The sequence below is a fragment of the Diplotaxodon limnothrissa genome, linkage group LG12, assembly GCF_057381915.1.
Source record: "Diplotaxodon limnothrissa isolate DT_005_m linkage group LG12, D_limnothrissa_male_GT1.1, whole genome shotgun sequence".
In the NCBI taxonomy this organism is placed as follows: domain Eukaryota; kingdom Metazoa; phylum Chordata; class Actinopteri; order Cichliformes; family Cichlidae; genus Diplotaxodon; species Diplotaxodon limnothrissa.
In genome coordinates, this window is record NC_140607.1 from 2,113,780 (window position 1) to 2,129,107 (window position 15,328).

General features: G+C 44.3%; 1 protein-coding gene across 1 annotated transcript in view; it reads right to left on the bottom strand.

Annotated features, from left to right (window-relative positions):
* The window catches only part of LOC146620644 (whirlin-like), a 58,494-nt gene extending 46,975 nt beyond the window's left edge, over positions 1-11,519 (bottom strand). The window contains exon 1 of the mRNA XM_085367763.1: positions 10,475-11,519. Within this exon, the coding sequence (XP_085223889.1) occupies positions 10,475-11,176 (702 nt within the window). The 5' untranslated portion in view covers positions 11,177-11,519. The remainder of the gene's footprint in view (positions 1-10,474) is intronic.
* Between the last annotated feature and the right edge of the window lie 3,809 nt (positions 11,520-15,328).

Genomic DNA, 15,328 nt, shown 5'->3' on the forward strand with positions numbered 1-15,328 from the left:
AGTTGTTACTTACTAACTATCATTCACACTCTGAAGCATCCATCAGAGTGTGAATGATAGTTAGCACTTAAAGAAAGTATAGAAGGCAGTGCTTGTGTGAATGTGGCATGTTGTAGAGCACTTAGAGTGCTCTGGGAGAGAAGAAAAGCACTATATAAGAATCAATTCATTTACCATGAATAACATGTTCAAACACGTTAGCTGGAAGCTATGATTTTACCTTGGCTCGCTGTTTTAAATGAAAAAAGCTTGATTGAACTACTGTGCTCACCTGCTTACACAGTTTAAAGGAACAGTCAAGGTTTTAACATTTGACTTACAATAGGAAGATAAAGGGCCAAGAGCGCTGTCAATGTGATTATTAACGAAGGTGCCAAATATGACAACTTCTGTTTTGTTTTAATTTAAATAAAAATTTACAGACATCCACATGTCCCTGCGTTTAAAGATGGATAGATCTCCAAGTCATCTGCAAAACAGTGAAATGAAAATTTTTTACCGTGAGAAAATAGACCCCAGTGGCAACATATACAGTGCAAATAAGGCAGGACCTAAAAGAGAGCCTTGAGGTACACCATAATTAAGAGGGGCTATTTTGGAGCTGTGGGGGCACATGTTGACATAAAAGGTTTTTCCAGATAAGTAGGACTGAAAACACTGAAGAGCAGACCCTTTTAGGCCAGCATATGATTCCAGCCATGAAAGCAGGATATCATGATCGACCATCAAAGGCTGCTGTCAGGTCCAACAACAAGAGGGCAGCAGGGCTGCCACAATCTAGAGTTAAAAGAATGTCACAGTCTGGCAGACGCAGACTGTATGTGTTGCACTCAAATGCAGACCAAAAACAGAATGTGAAACATGACATGGATTAACAGAAAACGAGCAGTTTTAGTTCATGGGTGAAACTAAACAATAACCTAAACTGGGGGAACTAAAACATGAAAAAACCTTAAACATGGTGAACTGACATGGAAACCTGAAGTGGATGAGCAGACGACCTGATAAGGAATGAGTGGAAACACACGGGCTAAATACACACAGGAGGAAAATGAGGGAAGTGGGAACACATGGCGAAACAGCTGACGCACATGAACATAATGACATCACAAGGGGAGAGTAAAACTGAACACAATGAACATAGCAACACAGGACCTCTTCAAAATAAAACAGGAAACATAATGAGACACAAACATGAAACACATGAAGGGCGAGGGAGACTTAACAGGGGTTGAAAACACAAGGGGGACTAACAAGCAAATGAACTTAGATAAGCTAATGAACTTAAACAAACCATAAACATCAAAATAAACTAAAACGCTGGGTCAAAAGACCCAGGATCGTGACAAAGAATATCATTAAAAACCCTTAAATGTGCCGTCTCAGTGCTGTTGAGCTGAGCACAGAGCTGCTGCATGCAGACAGGCAGTCCCTGGAGTGGAGCGGACAGGAAACATGCTACTTCTGTGGAACCATAAATCACACTTTCTAATAATTCAATTTGGGGAATTTCAATTTTATCTATACAACGCCAAATGCAACTTGAGACAACAACAGTTGCCTCAAGTTGCATTATATTGTAAGGTAAATAATGCAAAGAAAACAGAAAAAAAACTAACAATCATCTATGAGCAAGCGCTTTGGTGACAGTGGGAAAGAAAAACTCGCTTTGAACAGGAAGAAACCTCCAGCAGAACCAGGCTCAGAGAGTTTTTCCAGCGTCACTCTGAGACAGGATATTTCTAATTTTAGAGATGTTGCACAAATGGAAAAATCAAATCACTTTTTTATTGTCACATCACATGTGCAGGTACATTGGTACAGCACATGTGAGTGAAATTCTTGTGTGCGAGCTTCACAAGCAACAGAGTTGTGCAAAATACAATAAAGTAAACAAGCAAAATACAAGAATGTATATGTACAATATATAATAGTATATGCATTTCTGGATGTGTATACTAAATATTTTTCTACGTGTGTGTGTGTGTGTGTGTGTGTGTGTGTGTGTGTGTGTGTGTACACATATTTTACAAATTAAATAGAGTAAACAATAAATAAAATATATAAAATAAAATATACAGAGTGAGACATGTGCAAAACAAGTGGCATTTATATACAGTGTGGAGTGCATAATGTTAAAGTTCCAGTAGTGAAGCTGAGGTGTCTATGACGTGTTCAGCAGTCTGATGGCCTGATGGAAGAAGCTGTCTCTCAGTCTGCTGGTACGGGACCGGATGCTGCAGAACCTCCTTCCTGATGGAAGCAGTCTGAACAGTTTATGGCTGGGGTGACTGGAGTCCTTGATGATCCTCCCCGCTTTCCTCAGGCACCGCTTCCTGTAGATGTTTTGGAGGGAGGGAAGCTCACCTCCAATTATCCGTTCAGAGCACCGCACTACTCGCTGGAGAGCTTTGCAGTTGTAGACGGTGCTGTTGCCATACCAGGTGGTGATGCATCCAGTGAGGATGCTCTCAATGGCACAGTGATAGAAGGTCCTGAGGATGCGGGGGCTCATGCCGAATCTTTTCAGTCTCCTGAGAAAGAAGAGGCGCTGCTGCGCCTTCTTCACTGTTTTGTTTGTGTGTCCTGACCACGTGAGATCCTCAGCCAGATGTACACCAAGGAACCGGAAGCTGCTCACTCTCTCCACAGCAGCGCCGTTGATGGTGATGGGGGTGTGTACTTCTCTGCACCTCCGGAACTCCACTCTCAACTCCTTTGTCTTTGAGACGTTGAGGGTGAGATGGTTGTCTTGACACCAGTGGGTCAGGGCGCTGACCTCCTCCCTGTAAGCCGTCTCATCACCGTTGGTGATAAGACCCACCACTGTAGTGTCGTCCGCAAACTTCACAATGATGTTGGAGCTGTTAGTGGCTGTGCAGTCGTAGGTGTAGAGTGAGTACAGGAGAGGGCTCAGTACACACCCCTGTGGAGCACCAGTGTTCAGTGTGACAGGGGATGAGGTGATGCTGCCCAGTCTGACCACCTGGCGTCTGTCAGACAGGAAGCTAAGGATCCAGCTGCAGAGGGAGCTGCTCAGTCCTAGATCCTGCAGTTTCCTGTCCAGCTTCGAGGGAACGATGGTATTGAATGCTGAGCTGTAATCTACAAACAGCATCCTCACATACGTGTCTCTCTTCTCCAGGTGTGACAGGGCAGTGTGTAGTGTCAGGGCTATGGCATCATCAGTGGACCTGTTGTGGCGGTATGCAAACTGTAGAGGGTCCAGTGAGTCGGGTAGTGCAGAGCAGATGAAGTCCCTGACCAGCTTCTCGAAGCATTTGCTTACGATGGGGGTCAGGGCTACAGGTCGCCAGTCGTTCAATGAGGAGATGGTGGAGGATTTGGGTACAGGGACGATGGTGGCCATTTTGAAGCAGGCTGGGACTACAGACAGAGAGAGGGAAAGGTTGAAGATGTGCGTGAACACTCCAGCCAGCTGAGCCGCGCATGACTTGAGGACGCGGCCGGGAATCCCGTCCGGACCAGTAGCTTTGCGTGCGTTCACCTTCCTGAAGCACCTCCGCACATCCTCCTCAGACACAGTGTGCGCACTGACGTCATCCGCGGTGCGCACACTGTCCGGTCTCATGGTGTTCGCTGTGTCGAATCTAGCGTAGAATACGTTTAGATCCTCACACAGAGAGGCCGTGGTCTGCGGTGTGCTGGTTTTCCCTCTAAAGTCTGTGTTACACCCCGGCCTAGGCAACCGGAGTGCAACACGAAAAAAGTAAAAATAAAGGAAAAAAAAAAACACACACAAAAAAACCCCACTAAAGCTCACCACCAAAATCCCGAAACGAAAGTATCGACAAATCTATTTACAACAAACTATTTATTTACAACAAAACACCAAACTATTTACAACACGGGGGAGATCGCGACCATGACACACTGAAACACAGGGTTTAAATACCTAGAGGGAGCAATCAGGAAAATAGACAACAAGAGGGAAACACAGCTGGGGCAACTCAGAACTGACGAGACAGGGAAACGTAAACTGAAAAGACTAAGATAACACAGACTTTCAAAGTAACACAGGAAACACATAACAGTCACGCCAAAAACAACACACTGACAACACCGAAACGTAACAGTTCCCCCCACCCAAAAATCAAACATTTAACACCAAGTGAAAAGTTTGATCCAGACAGACGAAGCCGATGAAGGCTGGAGCGGTCCCACTGACCCTCCAGCAGACGACGAAGGCTGGAGCGGTCCCACGGACCCTCCAGCGACAACAAAGGCTGGGGCGGTCCCACGGACCCTCCCCTCAGCGAAGGCAGACGAAGCTGATGAAGGCTGGAGCGGTCCCACTGACCCTCCAGCAGACGACGAAGGCCGGAGCGGTCCCTCGGACCCTCCAGCGAAGGCGGATGAAGGCTGGAGCGGTCCCACGGACCCTCCAGCGACGACAAAGGCTGGGGCGGTCCCACGGACCCTCCCCTCAGCGAAGGCAGACGAAGCTGATGAAGGCTGGAGCGGTCCCACTGACCCTCCAGCAGACGACGAAGGCTGGAGCGGTCCCTCGGACCCTCCAGCGAAGGCGGATGAAGGCTGGAGCAGTCCCTCGGACCCTCCAGCGAAGGCGGATGAAGGCTGGAGCGGTCCCACGGACCCTCCAGCGACGACAAAGGCTGGGGCGGTCCCCGGACCCCCCAGCGAAGGCAATCCCGGATGAGCCCCCATATGTTACACCCCGGCCTAGGCAACCGGAGTGCAACACGAAAAAAGTAAAAATAAAGGAAAAAAAAAACACACACACAAAAAAACCCCACTAAAGCTCACCACCAAAATCCCGAAACGAAAGTATCGACAAATCTATTTACAACAAACTATTTATTTACAACAAAACACCAAACTATTTACAACACGGGGGAGATCGCGACCATGACACACTGAAACACAGGGTTTAAATACCTAGAGGGAGCAATCAGGAAAATGGACAACAAGAGGGAAACACAGCTGGGGCAACTCAGAACTGACGAGACAGGGAAACGTAAACTGAAAAGACTAAGATAACACAGACTTTCAAAGTAACACAGGAAACACATAACAGTCACGCCAAAAACAACACACTGACAACACCGAAACGTAACATCTGTGATCGTGTTTAGTCCCTGCCACATACTCCGAGGGTTGTCAAACTGTTGCTCCACCCTGTCCCTGTACTCACGTTTGGCTGCTTTGATCGTCTTCCGGAGTTGGTAATGTGCGTGTTTGTAGTCCGATGTGTTCGCGGAGGCAAAGGCGGTGCTCCGTGCCGCGCGAACATCTCCGTTAATCCAGGGTTTTTGATTTGGGAAGGATTTAACTGTTCTGGATGGGACGTCATCTTCCACGCATTTCCTGATAAATCCGCAGACTGAGTCTGTGTACTCATCTACTGAAAACTGGTGGCACCAGTGTCCGGCAGCCTCGCCTCTGTCAGTGCGCCCCAGGGTGGCTGTGGCTACAATGTAGCTGCCATCACCAGTGTGTGAATGTGTGTGTGAATGGGTGGATGACTGTGTATAGTGTAAAGCGCTTTGGGGTCCTTAGGTATACAAATACAGGCCATTTATGTCTCAAGACAGCATCCTGGAGAGTCTGACCTCCATACCTCATTTAATGAGGATGAAATTCCAGGCTAGGATACAGTTATGTAAAAGAAGGAAGGGAGGCAGGGAGGAGGAAAGCATGTGTAGTGGTGTAAGTCAGAGAGGGTGAGCCAGAATCTTCTCGTGCACCTGTAAAAGCACACTGTGTTTACATGCGTGTTAGGTTTTCTGCCTGAATTGCTTTGGACACACAGGCAGCACAGAACATGCTCCACATGTCTTACGTTGTCTGCATGTCCTGGACAAATATTAACATAAATGTATAAATTGCCAAACTTTCGGCAACAAAATTAATTTCATGGCTGCAAAGTAATTGTAAGTTACCACAACAGCAGTAGGCATGCTGTTCAGAAACACTGGTGTTTGTGTAGCCATAAACAATTCAACTTTCAATTCTATTCAATTTTATTTATATAGCGCCAAATCACAACAACAGTCACCTCACGGTGCTTTATATTGTAACGTAGACCTACAATAATACATACAGAGAAAAACCCAGCATCTGTCCTCGCTTGAGAAGCTAGTCAGAAAGACACTCTAAGCCCCAGAGGCCTTTGTTTTGTGCGCGATCAATCATCTACCTGGAGCCCCGTTGCTGTCCAGCTGTCTGAAAAAACTATGTCGACCAATCATGTTAACATTATGTGTTTGCCTGGGTGCAGCAGTCTTTTGTCTCTGAGCCACAGAGAGCAGGTCCATGGTGCTATGTAAAATTCATTTCAAATTCTGTTTTGATAATAAATTGAGAAAACTGATAATTGGAATGTGTTTGTCTTCTCTGTCTCATTAAAAAAAAAAAAAAAAAAAACCCTACACCGACCATAAATTAATGTTTCAGTCTTAAATATGGTCAGTCTGTTTCTATTAATGGCCTACAAAGCACAGACCTTCAAGCTGGCAGTAAACAACCATCAGCTGGCCCAGCTGTCTTAGCTACTTGTTGGACAAACTGAAAAACCTTTGAAAGAGTCGTTGTAAACAGCTAACTGATGACTGACTCTCCATCAGGCTTCAGAACTCCAATAATATTATTATGACCTCTGACAGTGGACTCCGCTCTGTGCTTGTCCTCAGTGCAGCGTTCAATACTGTTGACCATAATATTTTATTACAGGCCTTTGTGTCTTTGAGTTACAGCAGTTTCTTGGCGAATGATGAAAACTTGACGTGCCGCCATGAACATGCCGTTTCACAAAACCTTAAAACCTTCGCCATTTATCATTAAATTCAAAACGTCTGACTTCCTGTTGGGTTTAACATGTGGCTCCAAGAGACTGTTTTGCATGTCTTGATATCGTACATCAGGCGGTCAGAGGATGGGCCTTATCTACCAAGCTACTAAATTTAATCCAGTTAGTTACCGAGTGCATCTAGAGGATAGCTGACCGATAGAGCCGAGGGAATAGACACTATCATTTCTGCAGAATCAATTGCTACAGACTTCCGAACTTCATATAAATATCAAACTTGGCTCAAGAACAGTGCATAAATAATTTCGTGGAATGGGCTTCCATGGCCTAGTGGCTGCATCAAAGCCTTACTGTACATCACCAAGCACAAAGCAAAACATGCAGCCACTGGACTCTACAGCAGGGGATATGTGTTGTCTGCAGTGATGAATCATGCTTCTTGCATGAGTCTTTGCCAGGACAACAATACCTGTCGGTAAAATAAAGTGGAGCAAATGCACTTATATGTGACCCACAATGTTTTAAAATTGTTCCTGTGCTTCTGGGCTGGTTTAACCTTCGCTAGAGTTGAACCAGTCTTTGTGGTTTTAATTTAGTGGAATATGAGCTCGATGGAACAACAGAGTCCAGGACTGCAGTGTAAGTACCATTAAACAATGGATCTTGACAGTTCAGTGTAGAGTCTTGGCTCTAGCTAACAGATCTGCAGTTGTACATGTGATTGGAGCATGGATCACGGGTGTGGCTGTGGCATCAACTTCAAAAACGACAGGCATTGGTCAGAAAAAGTCACATCCTCAACACTACAGCAACAAGATTAGATCAAGCATAAGACCCAGCTCGTGATTGGATCCAGCAACCGTGATATTAACATAATCAAGAATTAAATACTGTCACATTTAGACTACTTTAGGCTACGTTCACTCTGCAGGTCTTGATGCTCAATTCAGATTTTTTGATCAAATCCGATTTTTTTGTCTGCTTCTTCACACTACAAATAAAATGCGACAGCAAACGCGCTCTAGTGTGAACGCTCAAAGTGGCTGCATGCGCAAAAGAAGACGTCACACACAACGCGCTCTGTTTAGACCCAGAGCAACAGTGTTGTTTGACTGATGGACCTTAAGACTTGTTTCGGACTTTACGTTTCCCAATTTTTGCTTTAAGTTATAAAGTTATCTACATTTGGCCTAATAATGATCCTTACTGCTGTTTTAGAGGAGCGCTGCTTCAAAGGATAGCTGCAGATTTCTGTCAGAATCTGCAGATTATACAGTACAAATAAAATGTTCACGTTTCTCCAACGTTGTTCCCAACAGTTTCACCGGATGGTCAGGAAGCGTTCGTGATGTCTTCTCCGGCGCTGATAGTTGGCGTCTGTCTTGTGTCAGTGACGTAAAAGACGGATTTAATGCGACGTGACCATCAAACAGCAGTCGCAGATTTGTATCGTATTCAGCACCACATACCAAAGTGACCCAGGTCTGATTTGAAAATATCGGATTTGTGCCGTTCACACTGTCACACCATGATCGGATAGATGGTCGCAGAGGGTCAGTAAAGTCGGATTTGGTGCGCTTTCGCCTGCAGTGTGAACGTAGCCTTAGTTAACAATTCAGAAAACTCCAAGATAAAATTATTATGTCCTTAATTTGGCCATACATACCGATTTGTGAAATTTTAGCTTCATATTTCAAATAGTTTGCAAGAGGCGTGTTTTTAAATGGACCAAATTCCAGCATGTTATTCTCACGTTTTAAACTCTGAAGCTATGTTTGAACATAAGTATCTCAAAAACTAAAAACTCCAACATGAAATTAATACAACTGAATAAGTATCTGTAATTTATGAAAATTCAAGCCGTCCTATGAAGCCTGATATTTGAGGACACACTAATACAGAAAAAAGAAAATCACATTTCAAACGACACCTACTGACAATTTCTGATTGGTATGTATATTTGTATTTTGCAATAATGCAAAATTAACCTTTTAGAATCATTTTTACACTCTGCCAGTGTGAGCCAGGTATACGGTCACGTTGCTTCTGAGCTGTTCAGCCCTTGCTGAAATGATTCACTAACCCTTGCACAGGCAGGTAAAAGTGTCCTTTTTTCTGTTAAACAACACGTTACCCAAGGCCTGAGCCATTTTACCTCCACACAAAAGAGTCGTTTCTTTTAGAAGATATCTGAAAGTAGAGTGCAATTCAAACTTGCAAGGTCATAAAATCATTCATCATCAGCGCATAAAACATGTATGCATAATAATTAAACAGTCCATTAACAGTCCATATTTGTTCATTCAGCTTAAGTAACTTTCCTCCTACATCTTTTCATCTTCCACAATGTGTTTCTGCTGCGTGAAGCAAGAACCAAAATCTTAGAATCTGGCAACTACAAGCTACAGTTTTAAAAGGTACAATGGATTTTAAGTGCTGATTTATTTAATATGTTTTTGCTGTAAAGTTTGCACTTGGGTCTGGGTGTAATTTGTGTCCATCTTTCCACTAAGTTAGTTTTCAATAGCATACAAATTATTTTCATCCACATCCATAGGAGCAGGAGCTGGTCAAACTGGGGTCAGTTGGACCAGCAGTTAACCCATTACAGAATAAGTGACTGCAACCGAGATGGTGTAATCAAGAGTCCAATGTCAAACAGACGGAAACAACTCGAGATGTCAGAGATGAGCCAGCGCATTCTATGCTACATTTTGCTCTTATTTCATCCTGACTTGTTCTAATGCCATGCACAGAAAAAACTAATAAGGTGCTTGTTTGTCTGCATTTATTATAGAAACTTTGCTTATGCAAAACTGCCATGGAGATTTGTTTATTATAAACCAGCTGATTGCAAAAAAATCCAATGGCTGCTAAAGTGTTTTTAAAATTGATAAAAAAAAAAGCTCATAACATTTTTTTTTACTATAGCAACCATACCCAAAAGGTTTTTACCCCGAACAGTTTTGTAGGTCTAAGCCTGAGGTATATCCATCTGAAGCTAAAATGATCTAAAACTGAACTAAACTAGATGTGAGAAATATTTTTAGATATTTTGAATTTAAAAAAGATCTAAACTAAAAAGCTTTACTAAACTGCATACTAGTTTAATAAAAAAATCTATGCAAATTGAAATCAAAATCTATAGCTAATATCTTTTGCTGTATTCTTTGGTAATGGGGTTAAATCTGTCAGCCTGCCTGATCAGGCTTCAGTGAATGATCACACAAAGTGTTGTTAGTACTGTATCTAATTTTAGATAATTGTGTGGTGAAGCACATTATCTCCACATGCAGTGTAGTGTTCCCTCAGAATTATCATCATCAAGGATTCCTGCTGTATGGATCATGAAATAAGAACTTCAGCCGGTCTACTTTACATTTTAGTTCATGTTGGTTCCCAGCCTGCAGCCAGATGTCAAGTGGTGTAGAAGATTAAAAAATAAATAAATAATAATAAAAAGTTAAACTAGAGGTAGTTTAGCATTGGACCCGAGGGCTGGCACAGAAAGCAGCAGTGAAACAACGAGTGTGTTTTTAGGACAGCCGTGCATGGCCCAGTGCCTCCTTAGTAATGTGTGCTTTCTCTGCCTACAGCATACACGGTTTGAATCTGCACAAAACCTGCAGTGCACACACCACAACAGTCGCACTCATAAACGCCAGCATTTGCGTCAAGTCCTACCTTCACCGCCTCTATGTGAGTGACATTGTCAAACAGGATGTCATTAGCGGCCACTATCTGGTCCCCGACTCTCAGTCCTTCTCTCTCAGCCGATGAGCCTGGCTCCACTAGGGACACATAGATGCCTACGCCGTGCTCTGAACCACCTCGAACGCTGAAGCCCAGACCCTCGTGGCTCCTGGAGCGCGTGAGGGTCACTTTGCGCGTATCTCCAAAGGGGCCCACGCAGAACGGTGGGACCACGCACGCAGCGAGTTCAGCAGCTGCGCTTAAACCGTCCGGGCAGCCCGACGACGACAGGACCTGCTCAGGGATGGAACTGGCAGCTGAATCTACCTCACCCGCAAAGTCCTCTGCGATGCCGTTGCTGGGGATGAGGTCCGACTTCAGATAGAGCCCCTCGGACGTGTACTGATCGAACAGCAGCTGGTCGGACCTCGGGATGACCAGGCGCAACATGGGCAAGAGGTGCCGTTTGTCTGGCGTGTTGAGAATCACTTTAAGAGTTTGAACCAAGTCGAAGACGTTGCGCTTGGCGTGGTAAACATTGAGACAGTGGATGAACTGCTCTCTCTCCCGGTCATTGAGCAGAATATTGAGAGCTTTGTGCAGCCTTCGGACGTTAGTCGAGAGCGCACGGCCGCCCAAGACGATCGAGTTCAACGACGTGTTGAGCGAAACGCTCTCGAGGTCAGCGCTCATCCTACAACATAACAGAGCGTCATACAGATACGAGGTTTGACCGTGAATATGATCAAATTCACCTCAAGTCGGCACTCCCCCTTAAAAGTAAAACTTGAAACGCGCATCAGACAGTTTCAGCAAGTGCCACGCACACGATGTGTCACCTCGAAACAAAACATTTCCACAGCCGATGCCCGTATTCATCTGGCTCTGAACAAAGCAATATGTCCCCGCGTGTTTTATTCCATGCACAGCGCCAGCTCCACCGCCGTCCACGGAAAGCTCTCCTTATCAATATACACAATCTAACTGCACCTCATTCCAACATTTGATTCATTTTCCCTGCAGCTCGATCAGTTCCCCCAGCAAACTCAGCGCGCAGAGTGGAGCGCTGAACTGAACGCGCTGACCCTTTATATAGGAAATGACGCAGGTGCGCGCGTGTGTGTTGCTAAGAAACTGACAACACTATTCACCCTTATTTAAATTATTATGTTGGGCAATTCATTACCTAATATTTTAGGCCACAGTGTAGATGAGCCGACCTGATGAACAAAAACAGATCCCTGTTCTGTCCAATCGAGATTTATCCAGACAACTTAAAAACAAAGTGTAGGCTGGATCATCCACATGCATATAATAGTAGGTGTCGACTTATCAGTCTTTAAGCTGATAAAGCAAATATCTCTCAGAGGCATAACTAAAGCTTTTTCTAAGCAGCAGTTTATAGGAGCCTCCTCATGAGAGCAAGACTGTCTCACAAAACATTTGTGTTGCACTATTGTGCTGCTGAGGGGACACTGACAGCACAGCATGACTCCGTCCAGGTAAACAAAAGATCATAAAAGCCCCTTTGGCATGAAATCAGCCCCGGGTTCCCTGTGTGATCCTACAGAATAAATGTGTACCGCCTACTGTTTTCCACATAGTGGCTGATCACGGTAAATTTATTTATTTGTTGAACAGTTGTTTATTAAAATAGACAGCAATAAACGTTTAAGACATAAATAGAAACTTCCATTGGCTGACACTTAAAAAGAAGAAAAAGTCAATTTAACTTCTGGGATATTGATCTGGTCCATTAAGTAGCAGCAAGGGTCGTTAAATCGGTTTCAGCTGCTTCTGTGTTAATGAAATGAACAACAGAGAGACTAGAAGGACAACAGCAGGATGGCTGTAGCTCAGGGAGTAGAAGGTCGTCCACTAATAGGAAAGGAGGGAGCTCAGTTAGCCTTGTATAATATTCAGGCATTTTACAGAGAAGGAGACACAAATTGCAGTGTAAGTCATTCTATGGTGTAAATAATGTTAAGTAGTAATTTCATGGTAATTTAAGGAAAACCAAACAATATTTCCAAATCTTACAGTGTAAGCTGCACTTTTCAGGACACAGGCCATATTATGGAGTAACTTCATCTTGTTATCCAGGTGTATAATGAATATTCTACTAATCAACTGTCTTTTTATATGAAATACAAAATAACACTGTGATGAGAACTTTTCTGCCCTCTTATTTGATTTTATACATTGATACATACAATCAACCTTTGCAGGACTCACCTGAGCATATAATAATACAGACAAGGTGAGTTTCATTAACCTTTTTAATTAAAAACAAAAACATCAAACTGAACAACTGAACTTTGTGAGCGAGGATAGCACACTGAAGCTTTCTCCTTTCAAAGGACAACTGACAACAACATGAAATTAGAGTTTGGCACAGGATCCTTCTGTGACCAGTAAGAAAACAGGCCTGGACCCCTTTTTTCTTCAGAGCTGTCTTAATTCTTTGAAGGTCAGATTCAACAAGGAGCTGGAAACATTCCCCAGACAAGACATGAGATGTCATCTGAATACTAAATGTTCAAAGAACCAGTTTGAGATCTCCTGCTAGAAGCATCCACACCGACAAGATATTTTCCCACAGAGAATATTTTCACACATCCTCAGGGTGGTTATGGGGGAAATGCCAGCATATCTGAACAATCATGCAATACTCGGAGTCCTTGAAGTGACTTTTCTTTCCCATTCTTACCCTTGGTTTGAATATCAATAGGCTGTTTTGACCTTGTCTACATGCATGCAAACACACTGAGTTGTTCCTGAGGTCGTAGGTTAATGGCTCAGTGCTTGGTTAAAACATATTTACATACTACATTTACTTTTGTATGAGAGAAGAATGACAAAGTCAGTAGAAATATTTTTTAAGTAAATGTTAGGGCATTACACTCTTTTCATTTTATGTCAACAAGGTGAATAGGTGAGGTGTTCTCTCAGTGACATAGTGTCCCATGTCTCTCTTGAAACTTAAATTCCTTGGTGTCTGTTTCATTATAGACAAAGCTGTTTTGACTCTGAATCCTGCCAGGGGATGGTGAAACAAATAATAAAACTCACGGCGTTCATTAAACCCTCTTCCCCCACAGAGGACTCGGATAGCTCAGTAGGTAGAGTGGTTGCCCCATGATCGGAAGGTCGGGTGTTTGAATCCACTGAATGGCTACCCTGAGGTACCCCAGAGCAAGGCACCGTCCCAACACACAGCTCCCCGGGTGCTGGATTGGTGGCTGCCCACTGCTTCACTGAGTGAATGGGTAAAATGCAGAGGACTAGTTTCCCTATGGGGATTAATAAAGTATACATTACATCATATTATCCCCCATGGAGGAACTTACAGAGGCAGTAACTGAAAGCTGATGTTGGCTGACGCAGCTTTTTGAGTGGCAGAAAGTTGGATGACAAAGCGCTATAAAGCCAGATCAGCTCAATCTACGCTGGAGGCAGCCAGATTACAGAAAATGTCGAATCCTCACGTATTTCTGATCCCTCGCCGCTGTCTTCTGCAGAGTCTCTTGGGGAAGGGACGGCAGGGGAGAAATCTAGAAAGGGGGGGAGGAATTTCCATCTTTAATAAAACCAAATAGAACAAACTGTGCAACATTGAAACATTGAAATACAAATTACCAGGAAAACTGAAGCCAGAGCATGGACCTGAGTGAAGGGAGGGAACTGGGTTTGGGGGTAGGCGGAGCTCCTTCCACCTCTCTTCTTCCCCCCAGCTCACAATCCACTCCTCTGGGAGACCATCCCTTACTGACACTGCAATTCAGTGAGGTGAGAGATATTCCCCCTCTCCGTACGATTTCTCCTATTGTTCCTGTAAATAGTAAACAGACAGCTACAGGAGACCTGGACTCCTTCCGGATCCCTCCGGCTCCACAACTGCTACACATAAGTCCTTCTTTACCGTCATCCCATCCTCTCACTTCTCTTCTTCCCCCTTCAACCTCCCTTCCTGCGCCGGACCAAAGACAGGGGGAGGGGAAGAGACCTGGGAGGGTGAAAGCTGTGTCTCTAACCTCCCATATGGATTTTGTCCAATAATACACAAAAGAGGCAATGAACCGGGACCAAAAGCCATTCATTAAATCAAATTAAAGGCATTCACTCTAATGTGTCGGCTTTTTTAGGAAACCACCAAAATATCAACCTGCAGTGACGGGTCCAAGAGCACCAACCAGAGTCGTCCTCCTGTAGTCAGAGCTCTGGATGACTGCAGGGGCGCCCCCTGGGGGAGGTCGGGGAATGGACTCAAATCCAAAGGGTGAAAGGAGCTCATGTAGAAAAAGGTGGTGGGAAGTGACAACAGCATGATGATAGCAAGGTCTGTGAGCCATAGTATGGCTGAGTACAAAGTGGCGGCGACCTCATCTGACCCCAAAAATATCCACCCCGCTGAGCCTCCAGCCAGACCCGCCTCCTCCCAGGGGAGAACCCGAGAGACGACAGAGGGTGAGAAGGAGAGACACAAAGGAAGAACAGTGAACAGGGCATAGGTATCATCCCAATTATCATAATGCTAGAAAAGGGAGGAAAATTATGGATTGGGAATTCTGAGGGAATAAACCAATTTGGTTTATTAAAACCAAGTCTTCATTTTGTGTTTCTTAAGCCATTCAGAGGTGGACCTGCTGCTGTGTTTGGATCATTGTCCTGCTGCAGAACCCAAGTGAGCTTAAGCCTGAGATTCTCCTTCACAAAGCTTTGGTAGACGGAATAATTCATGGTTCCTTTTACTACGGCAACACTTCAGGTCCTGAGGCAGCAAATGATGCTCTTCTGAAATGTTGTGGTACTTTTACGCCAGATGTCATAGAGCAGCGGTCTCCA